General features: G+C 45.2%; 1 protein-coding gene across 1 annotated transcript; it reads left to right on the forward strand.

Annotated features, from left to right (window-relative positions):
* Positions 1-5838: 5838 nt before the first annotated feature.
* On the forward strand, positions 5839-8146 carry LOC123331980 (melanoma-associated antigen B4-like). Its single transcript, XM_045164491.1, has 2 exons — positions 5839-5924; positions 7045-8146. Exons 1-2 carry the CDS (start codon positions 5839-5841, stop codon positions 8144-8146), a joined length of 1188 nt encoding a protein of 395 aa, XP_045020426.1.
* The last annotated feature ends 2094 nt before the right edge of the window (positions 8147-10240 follow it).

Here is a 10240-nt window from a genome sequence, read left to right on the forward strand (position 1 = left end):
AATATGCTACTGGGGAAGTACCCAGAAATAGCTCCAGAAAGAATGAAGAGACTTGCCCAAAGTCAAAACGACACTTAGTTGTGGATGTGTCTGGTGGTTAATGTAAAGTCCGATGCTGTAAAGAACAGTATTACATAGGAACCTTGAATGTTAGGTCCATGAATCAATGGAAATTGGTCAAGCAGGAGATGGCAAGAGGGACTGTCAACATTTTAGAAATCAGACAACTAACATGGACAGGAATGGGTGAATTTAATTGAGATTACCATTGTATCTGTGGGCAAAAATCCATTAGAAGAAATGGACCAGTCTCATAGTCAAAAAAACAGTGCGAACTGCAGGTACTGGGTGCAGTGTGCACAAGGACAGAATGATCTTGGTTCATTTCCAGGGCAAAGCATTTAGCATCACAGTAATCCAAGTCTATGCGCCAACCACTGATGCCAAAGAAGCTAGAGTCCAGTGGTGCTATGAAGATGTACATCACAGCCTAGAACCAACATCCCCCAAAAATGTCCTTTTCATAATAGGGGACTGGAATGGAATAGTAGGAAGTAAAGAAATAACTTGCAGCTGAAGATGGAAAAGCTCTACATAGTCTGCATAAACATGACCCGGGGCTCACTCTGGCTCAGATCATAAGCCCCTTACTGCAAAATACAGACTTACGTTGAAGAAAGTAGAGAAAATCACTAGGCCATTCAAATATGACCTAAATCAAGTTCCTTATGGTTATACAGTGGAGGTGAGGAATAGTTTCAAGGGATATGATCTGGTAGGAGGACTGCCTGAAAAACTAAAGATGAAGGTTCAGAACAAGGTATAGGAGGTAGTAACCAAAACCATCCACAAGAAAAAGAAATGAAAAAGGCTAAATGGTCGTCTGAGGAGGCCTTACAAATACCTGAGAACAAAGGGAAGCAAAAGGCAAAGGAAAGGTGTACCAATCTGAATGCAGATTTCCAAAGAACAGCAAGGGGTAATAAGAAAGCATTTTCAAGTGAACAATGCAAAGAAATAGAGAGGAAAAATAGAATGGGAAAGACTAGAGTTCTTTCAAGAAAATTAGAGATACCACAGGAACATTTCATGCAAAGATGGGCACAATAAAGGACAGAAACTATAGGGACAGAACAGAAGCAAAAGATTTTAAGAAGAGGTGGCAAGGATATACAGAAGAACTGTTCAACAAAGGTCTTTATGATCCAGATAACAGTGATGTTGTGATCAGTCACTTAGAGCCAGACATCGAGGAGTGTGAAGTCAAGTGGGCCTTAGGAAGCATTCCCAAGAACAAAGCTAGTGGAGGTGATGGAATTTCAGCTGAGCTATTTCAAACCCTAAATGATGATGTGGTTAAAGTACTGCACTCAATATGCCAGCAAATTTTGACCACTCAGCAGAGGACACAGGACTGGAAAAGGTAAGCTTTCATTCCAATCCCAAAAAGTGCAATGCCAACGAATGTTCAAAGTATCATATAATTGCGCTCATTTCACATGCAAGCAAGGGATGCTCAGAATCCTTCAAGCTATGCTGCAAAAGTATCTGATAAGAGAACATCAATACATACAAGCTGGATTCAGGAAAGGCAGAGGACTCAGATATCACATTGGTAATCTCCATTGGGTCATAGGCAAAGCAAGAGAACTCCAGAAAAACTTCTACTTGTTTGACTATGTAAAAGCCTTTGCCTGTGTGTATCACAGGAAACTGCAGAATTATTAAAGAGATGGGAATACCAGAGCACCTTACCTGCCTTCTGAAAAACTGGTATACAGGTCAAGAAGCAACAGTTAGAAGTGGACAAGGAACTACAGACAGGTTCAAAATTGGGACATGGGTACATTAAGGCTGCATATTGTCACCCTGATTATTTAAGTTATATGCACAGTACATCATGAAAATTCCCAGATGGATGAACACAAGCTGGAATCAAATTGCTGGCAGAAATATCAATACCTTCAGATATGCATATGATACCACCCTTATGGCAGAAAGTGAAGTGGAACTAAAGAGACTCTTAATGAGAGTGAAAGAAAAGAATGAAAAAGCTGGCTTAAAACTCAACATTTAAGAAACTAAGATCATGGCATCTGGTCCCAACACTTCATGGCAAACAGATGAGGAAAAAGTAGAAACAATGGAAGATTTAATTTTCTTCTCCAAAATCACTGTGGATGGTGGATGTAGCCACAACGATGGTGGTGGTGGTTTAGTGACTAAGTCCTGTCTGACTTTTGTGACCCCATGGGCTGTAGCCTCCCAACCTCCTCTGTCCATGAGATTCTCTAGGCATGAATAGTGAAGTGGGTTGCCATTTCCTTCTCCAGGGGATCTACCTGACCCAGGAATTGACACCACATCTCCTGCACTGCAGGCAGATTCTTTACCAACTGAGCTACGAGGTAAGCCCCAAATTAAAAGATGCCATGAAATTAAAAGACGCTGTTTCCTTGCAAGAGAAACTATGACAAATGTAGATCACATAACAGAAAGCAGAGACACCACATTAGTAAAAGAGGTGTGTCTAGTCAAAGCTATGATTTTCCCAGGGGTCATGTGTGGATGTGAGTGCTGGACCATAAAGAAGGCTGAGAGCTGAAAAATCGATGCTGTTGAATTGTGGTGCTGGAGAAGACTCTTGAGAGTCCTCTGGACAGAAAGGGGACCAAACCAGTCATTTCTGAAGGGAATCAATGCTGAATATTCATGGGAATATCTGATGCTGAAGTTGAAGCTCCAAACTTTTGGCCACCTGATGGGAAGAGCCGACTCATTGGTAAAGACCCTGATGTTGGGAAAGACTGAAGGGAAAAAGAAAAGGAGGCAGCAGAGGATGAGATGGTTGCTTGGCATCACTGACTGGATGGACATGAGTCTGAGCCAACTCCAAGAGTTTGTGAAGAATAGGGAGCCTGGCGTGCTACGGATCATGGGGTCACAGTCAGAGATGACTGAGCAACTGAACAAAAGCAACAACACGGAACTGCAAAACAACAAAAGTAAAATATATTGTAAGCAATGGACAATAGGTAATAACACCATGTTGACATTAGCTGCTCAGTTTTAACAAATGAACTTGTGTCAGTTGAACCAATCCAAGATGTTAATAAGAGAAGATGCTAAGTGGAGGAAGAGACTGGCTCTATAGGAACTCTGTACACTATCTGCTAAATTTTCTGTAATCCTAAATCTGTTCTTTAGAAAAATACAGAGGCTCACAAGACAAGATGTTCACCACTCATTATGAAAGAAATGCAAACCAAAGCTACAATGATGCATCATCTCACACTTGCCAGAAAGGCTATCATAAAAAAATCTAGAAACAATCAGTGCTAAAGTGGCATGGAGAAAAGAGAACCCTCTTGCACTTTGAAGGGGAATGTAAATTGATATAGCCACTATGGAGAACAGTATGGAGAGTCCTTTAAAAACTAGAAATAAAACTACCCAATGACTCAGCAATCCCACTACTGGGCATACACACTGAGAAAGCCATGCGTGAAAAGATTCACGGACCGCACTGTTTATTGCAGCACTATTTACAATAGCTAGGACATGGAAGCAACCACCTGAACTTCCACTGACAGATGAATAGATACAGAAGTTGTGGTAGATATATACAATGGAATATTACTCAACCATAAAAGTAACAAACAAGTCAGTGGCAGTGAGGTGGATGCACCTAGAGTCTGTTTCACGGAGTGAAGTAAGTCAGAAAGAGAACAAAAAGTATTGTGTATTAACACATTTATATGAAATCTAGAAAATGGCACTGATGAATCTATTTGCAGGGTAGGAATAGAGACACATGTAGAGAAAAGACGTGGACACAGCAAGGGATGGAGAGAGAGGGACAAACTGAGAGTGGCTATGACATATATGCACTACCATGTGTATAAGAGAGAGCTAGTGGGGAGGTGCTCTACAACAGAAGGAGCTCAGACTGCTGTTCCATGACAACCTGGAGGACTGAGATGGGGGTGGCCTGAGGGATGCTCATGGCGGGGGATATAAGTATACTTAGAGCTGCTTCATACTGTTGTACAACAGAAACTAACACACTATAAAGCAATTCTCCTCCAATTAAAATTTTTCATAAATGCTCTACTGATTTAAAATGTAGAAACAATCTGGACAAGAACACATAGCCAGTACAGAGTTATATACAACAATGCCAAATGAATAAGAGACAGGAACAATGAAGAACACAAGATAACGTAGGAATTTATCCTCGAATTAAAAATATTAGGAAACATGCACAGAAAGTATTCAAACATATAAATAACTTCAGCCATCTCATATAAAATAGATCACCATAGCAAAACCAAGAGTCTGGCCTGGAAGAATCAACAATTACTTAGATCATGTAATAGAAAATCCATCACAAATAAAAGCAACCATACCAAAAAAATGTACCTACAAAGAAACCTCAGAACAATGTATAGAATCCACATAGAGGCAATGAGAAGAATTTCTGACAGCCTTAGGACAAAGAAGCCTCAAACAGAATAGTATGTTATGTGTATTCATGAGGAGCACCTATTGTAAGACTGTCCATGTTCCTTAACTCCTTTACAGATCTACTCCAGTCAGACCAGCTGAGACCACAATCAAACATGGGCTGCTGTTTCCTGTACCTAGAATAAACCATGGAAAACTTATACACGGAATAAAGACAACTATTAACAGAAGCAAAAGCACAAAACTACATAATCCCCGAGGCAAAATAAGTCTCTAATGAACTTGACCCTATGAGTGTCAAGGTGAGGGAGTCCTAAGAGACTGACAAGGGGTGTGCAGCCTACAAGGGAAGAAGACAACATGATCAGCTGGAAAAGGCTTAAAATTGCAGCCCTTGATTCTTCCACTGTGCCCTGGGGCCATGAATCGCTACAGCCTCACTGAAGGAATCTGAGGTAGCATCTCAGAGTTCCCATTCCAAGACCATGGGGAACAAATTTGAGTTGGATGTGGCAGCATGGCCCAGAGGTCATGAAATAACCAGCACAAACTTTGTTAGTGGATGACAACTGGCCCTTTAAAGTGATCACCTTAATATACTATCATTCAGGGACTAAAAGAGAAAACTTAGTACCCCAAAAATTGAACCAAAGGACAGAAATTCACCTCAGAACTTTCCAGCAAAGCCCCTGCAGTCGACTAAGAGCCCATAGTGAGAACCGTCAGGCTAAGGAGCCCCTTCACTTACTCTGCTGGGATGGTGTGGGGCATGGTTAGGGACAGGGGTGGATTCATTCCAGAAAGGGAAGGATTTCCAGGCCCTGCCAGCAGTCAATATGAAGATCCTGAGTGAGATGTGAGGGGTTCCACACCACAGAAGACAGTCTCCCATCCTTCACTTTCAGCTCGTCTTACCTGCTTCAGCCATTTCCAGGAAGCCTCAGGCAGAAGGGTCCAGAGGAGATGTACGTGCACTTCTCACCAGGAGTCTGGGGATTTGATGTCTTCCATGTGAGGCTTTGTCCTCAGGTCAGCAGATGGGCCTTAGCCCAGCACCTACAGTGGTCAAGGGAAGACACAAAGACCAGAGAGCATCACTCAGCACAGAAGAAGGGGCCCCAGAGAGCACTCACTGTCAGTCTCCAGAGCTCCACGAAGGCTTGTAGGCTCGGGCTCCTAAATACTCTCTGCCGGGGTTGCTGACAGAAGTGAGAGGCAAGGAGTGAGGCCAGTTGACTGAGCTCATCACAGTGACGTCCCAGGACCTCCTAAGAGTCAAGGAAAACTCCCATGCCAGTGCTGCAGCAAACTCCCCTGGAACCCCACCCACCCAGGCCCTGCCCCTGGTGTCCTCCTGGAGCCCAGATGCGCATGACAGGAAGTGACATCTTCCTAAACACGTTGGAGTGCCACGCAGTCTTTGAGAGTGCCGTTATCTTTGAGAGCTACTGTGGATGGTGACCAGACAGAGGAGTCCCAAGTTTCATCAGTTGTCAAAGTTGGAGGTGATGTGAGTTACTAGTGTGGGGACACATCTCCACACCCCCAACCCCTTTTCCGGCCAAAAAGAGGGGACCGCACAACCTCAGGACACCCTGCCCCTGCTCTCAGGCCAGAGGATCCAGTCTAGTTCTTAGGCCCCAAGACCATTCGCTAGCCCCTAGTGGGTGTCAGGGAAGAATGCCTCAGTCAGGCTCTGCTGGACTCTTGCTCTGCTCAATAGAGTGAGAGCCACGAGCCCTGTGGAGTGAAGGTGGGACATTCGGGGGGACTGAGGGCCTCCACGCCCCAGAACGGTGGCTACACATAACACCCCACCCACTGTGACTCTAACCGGGACCATCCGGGCAGCACCCGGGCAGCTCTAAGGAATGAGGGGCTCCCTTACTGTGATTGAGGACACGGGACACAGCGAGGAGGGGACCACGGTCCGAGGAGCTGGCAGCCAGTCAGCAGAGGGGGGATGTCAGGGCTTGGGAGGAGTCAGGGTGATGACCATCCTTTCCATCACATGGACCACTCAGGACCCTCCCCTGTGCTCAGCATTTCCTCCCGGCCAAACAGAGGGAAGGGGGGCTGCGGCCTGAGTGGGGAAGTTAGAGAGTGATTGTAAAGGTGCAGCCGCCAGACAGCAGAAGGGCAGATCCCGGGACCCTTTGGTGGAGGGCTGAGCACTCCCTCCTCTCTTCCTCTGGGGTGACAAGAAAGGAGGCAGTGTCAAATTCAGAGCAGGAGAGGAAACAGGGTGTGTGCGGAGTGGCGGGGCTGGGGTTCGGATATGGGGGAGTCTTGTCCCAATTTTCATCCTGATTCTAAATGTGAACTGAGAGAACCTGCCTCCCCTGCCAGCCCCGACAGGCCCCCCTCTAACACCCAGGCAGGCCTGTCTGGCTGTGCCCCAGTGCTCACTCTCATATCCTCCTCAGGGGTCTTAGGGGATAGGCTCACCAGGAGAACGGGAGCCCTGTGGGTCCTAGAGCACTGGCCTGAAAGACCCCTCAGAGGCAGCCTTGGTTCAAGCTGGGGAGGACGTTCCCGGGTGAAGGTACTCACGGAATCTTCTTGTCCTTACTCTAGGTGCCCTTGGTGCCGGCCTTCCTGCCTGCACACCAACCTGCAGTCTGAGACCTGTGTCGTCATGCCTCGGGGGCACAACAATAAGTACCATGCCCGTGTGAAACGCCACCAGGTCTGGAGGTACACTCAGGGTCCCCAGGAGGCCCAGGCCAGTGCTCCTGGAACCCCAGGAGAGGAGTGCCCCTCCTTTCCCTCTTCTGTCCCTCAGGGTTCTCCCCCAAGCTCCCTTGCTGCTGGCGATCACCAGGAGCTTCAGGGAGCCATGGCCCCTAGCTCTCCTATTGCAGAGGCTTCCTGTGCAGGATCTGAGGAAGGTGCCCAGAGCACCGAGGAGGAAAGTGCAGATGCTGCCCGGGCAGCCCTGGTCGCTGGGAGCATTCACAAAGATCCTCTGATGAGGAAGGCCAGCATGGTGATGGATTTCCTGCTGGAGAGGTACACCAAGAAGGAGCCCATCACACAGAATGCTGTGCTGAAAGTCATCGGCAGGAAGTATGAGCAGCACTTCCCTGAGATCCTGAGCAGAGCCTCTGAGCACGTGGAGCTGGTGTTTGGCCTGGAGCTGAAGGAAGTCGACTGCAGCAGGAACATCTACACCCTTGTCAACAAGTTCAGTCTCGGGGTTGAGGAAGGTTCAAGTGATGAGGAGGAGCTGCCCAAGTCTGGTCTCCTCATGGCTCTCTTGGGCATCAGCTTTATGAAGGGTAACCGTGCCACCCAGGAGGAGGTCTGGGATTTCCTCAGTGTGTTGGGGATCTATGCTGGGAAGAAGCACTCAGTCTTTGGGGAACCCAGAAAGCTCATCACCAAAGATTTGGTGCAGAAGGGGTACCTCAACTACTGCCAGGTACCCAATAGTGATCCTCTGGGCTACGAGTTCCTGTGGGGCCCGAGAGCTTATGCTGAGACCAATAAGATGAAGGTGTTGGAAGTTCTGGCCAAGATCCAGGATACGGTCCCGAGTTCCTTCCCAGACCTCTATGACGAGGCTCTGAGAGATCAGGTGGAAAGAGCAGGGCTGAGAGGCGCGGCCAGGGTTCCAACAATGGCTGAAGCCAGTGCTCCTACCAGGGCCAAGTCCTACAGCTCCTCCCACATCTAGGGAGGGGTCAGGGCACTTTGTTCCCTTTGTGTTGGAAGAGAACAGTCCACCTCTTAAATAGCGTGGGGTAGTAGGGGAGGGGGGAACAAAACCCATATGTTCTTCACAGTTTTAAGTTGTAAGGGAGTTTAGGTGCAGGTTAAAAAAAATATACATGTTTTCCTTTTATCCATATGAATAATATCTAGTCAAAAATAGATGATTTAGGTAGGGAGGTAGAGGTTTTTTGTATTTTTAAATTTCACTACTATTTATAAGGTTTATCTTGCTTCAGAATCTAGGTTTATTAATGTCATGGATGTCATGTTTACTACTGTTAGGTTTAAGACTAAGAGCTCATTATTTGTAAACAAGTTGAAAAGACTTCAGTATTTTCCTTATGGTCCAGAACAGGATAACATAATATTGGAATAGAATTTTACTTGGAAATATGTAAGAATCCTAGAGATAAGTATTTGGGATCATGAAGCTTTCAGAGTAAATGCTGGTTTATTCTGTTTGTCTTCTTATCTGTCCTCTTTCCTTGTAAAATTTAATAACATGGACTTAGATTTGTTTAGCTTATTCACACTGTATGACACTTAAATCATAATAAAAGAGAGTCTTTGCTCATTATTTCCTTTTTCTCCCAAATTCATTGACCATATTCTGATTAGAAGGCTTTCTTATAGTACTGGGTTGGTAAGAAAATTAAGCCCAAGCCACTGCCCATGGAATTTTGAGTCTGGCAGCAGGTACCATATAAGGAAGTTGGTGAGCTAACTCTAAGAAATAAACAAATGATAAATTTAAATGGGGGAGGTGTGGAAGAGCAGGTTCCAGATGAGAGTAAGCAAGTCGAAGTTACCTGATTGAGGCGGCACTGGGTCTTGGGAAACGTCTAGTTCCTCGGTGGGAGGTCATTTTCAGTCCAGATGCATGATGGGCTAGGTGAAGCTGTGGGAGTGATGCCAGACACTCATATGATGGTTCTCAGACGTGAGGCTGTAAACCTGGAATATATCTAAACCATATATTCACTATTATTTGGGGATATCTGAAAACCAAAGGGAATGGAAGGGGCCCTGTGCACTTGAGCCGGGCAAGTGAACACTCAAAATACACATTTTCATCAAAAGCTGTCCAGAGAGTTTCTGAAAAATAAGGGTGACACCCATTGAAGCGAGATGCCAAGACGTCAGTGGACTGTCTCTCTTTTTCTGGAATGGGAGCACCAGAACTTGCTCTGTTAAACAGGCAGTTTATTTAGGTTATGTTTAGTGTAATTTGGCAAACTTTAAGGGAGGGCTCAATTTTTGCTGTCAGTGGGATTAAATTAGGGGTGGTTTGGACAAGAAAAAACACCTGAGAGGGAAGTTGCTGGTCCTTCAGACAAATGAACTTGTCCTTGCATCCATGTGGAGAAGATAACCCCAAACACCTACTACATCAACAGGTGCTCAAATAGGGAAATACTGCTTAGCTTTACTTGCTTGAGAGCATTAGTACTAATGTGGATTTTATTATTGTTTGGAGTTGCATATTCTCTAATATAGGCTGGAAAAAAATTATGTGATGGAAGTTTGTTATCATTTGGGGTCAAAATCACCTTTGTAATAACTGGCATTCATTCAAAGTACCAAAGCTTGTTTCGTACTGTGCCAGGTGATTTACGTACATCACACGTCTGTGGTCCTACACTATAGACTCTTTCAAACACAATTTGCAGATAAAGAAGCTGGAATAAAGAAGCTGAAATTCAAAGCTCATAAATGAAAGGAGCTGGACTGAACCCCGGCACTGAATTCCTCCAGAGCCCATACTGTGCCACTCCTCCAGGATGAGGCTAACTTTGGGTCATTTCGTCTTTCTGAACATTAGTCCAAAAGGTATTTCACATGTTAAATAGCAGAATTTCATACCCCAAACACGGATTTGGAATAAAAAGCCCCAGAAATAAGTAACAAAAAATGAAAACAAAAGTGAAGTACGAATAAGGAAGGAGACAGCATTCAGTGACAATTTATCTACAAAGGAAATGTCAGTAAATGCCAGTAGATCAGGGATGCTGAAAATCATTTAATTCAACCCCTTCCTTTCAGAGAGTAAATCTGT

The sequence above is a fragment of the Bubalus bubalis genome, chromosome X (genome assembly GCF_019923935.1).
Source record: "Bubalus bubalis isolate 160015118507 breed Murrah chromosome X, NDDB_SH_1, whole genome shotgun sequence".
In the NCBI taxonomy this organism is placed as follows: Eukaryota; Metazoa; Chordata; class Mammalia; order Artiodactyla; family Bovidae; genus Bubalus; species Bubalus bubalis.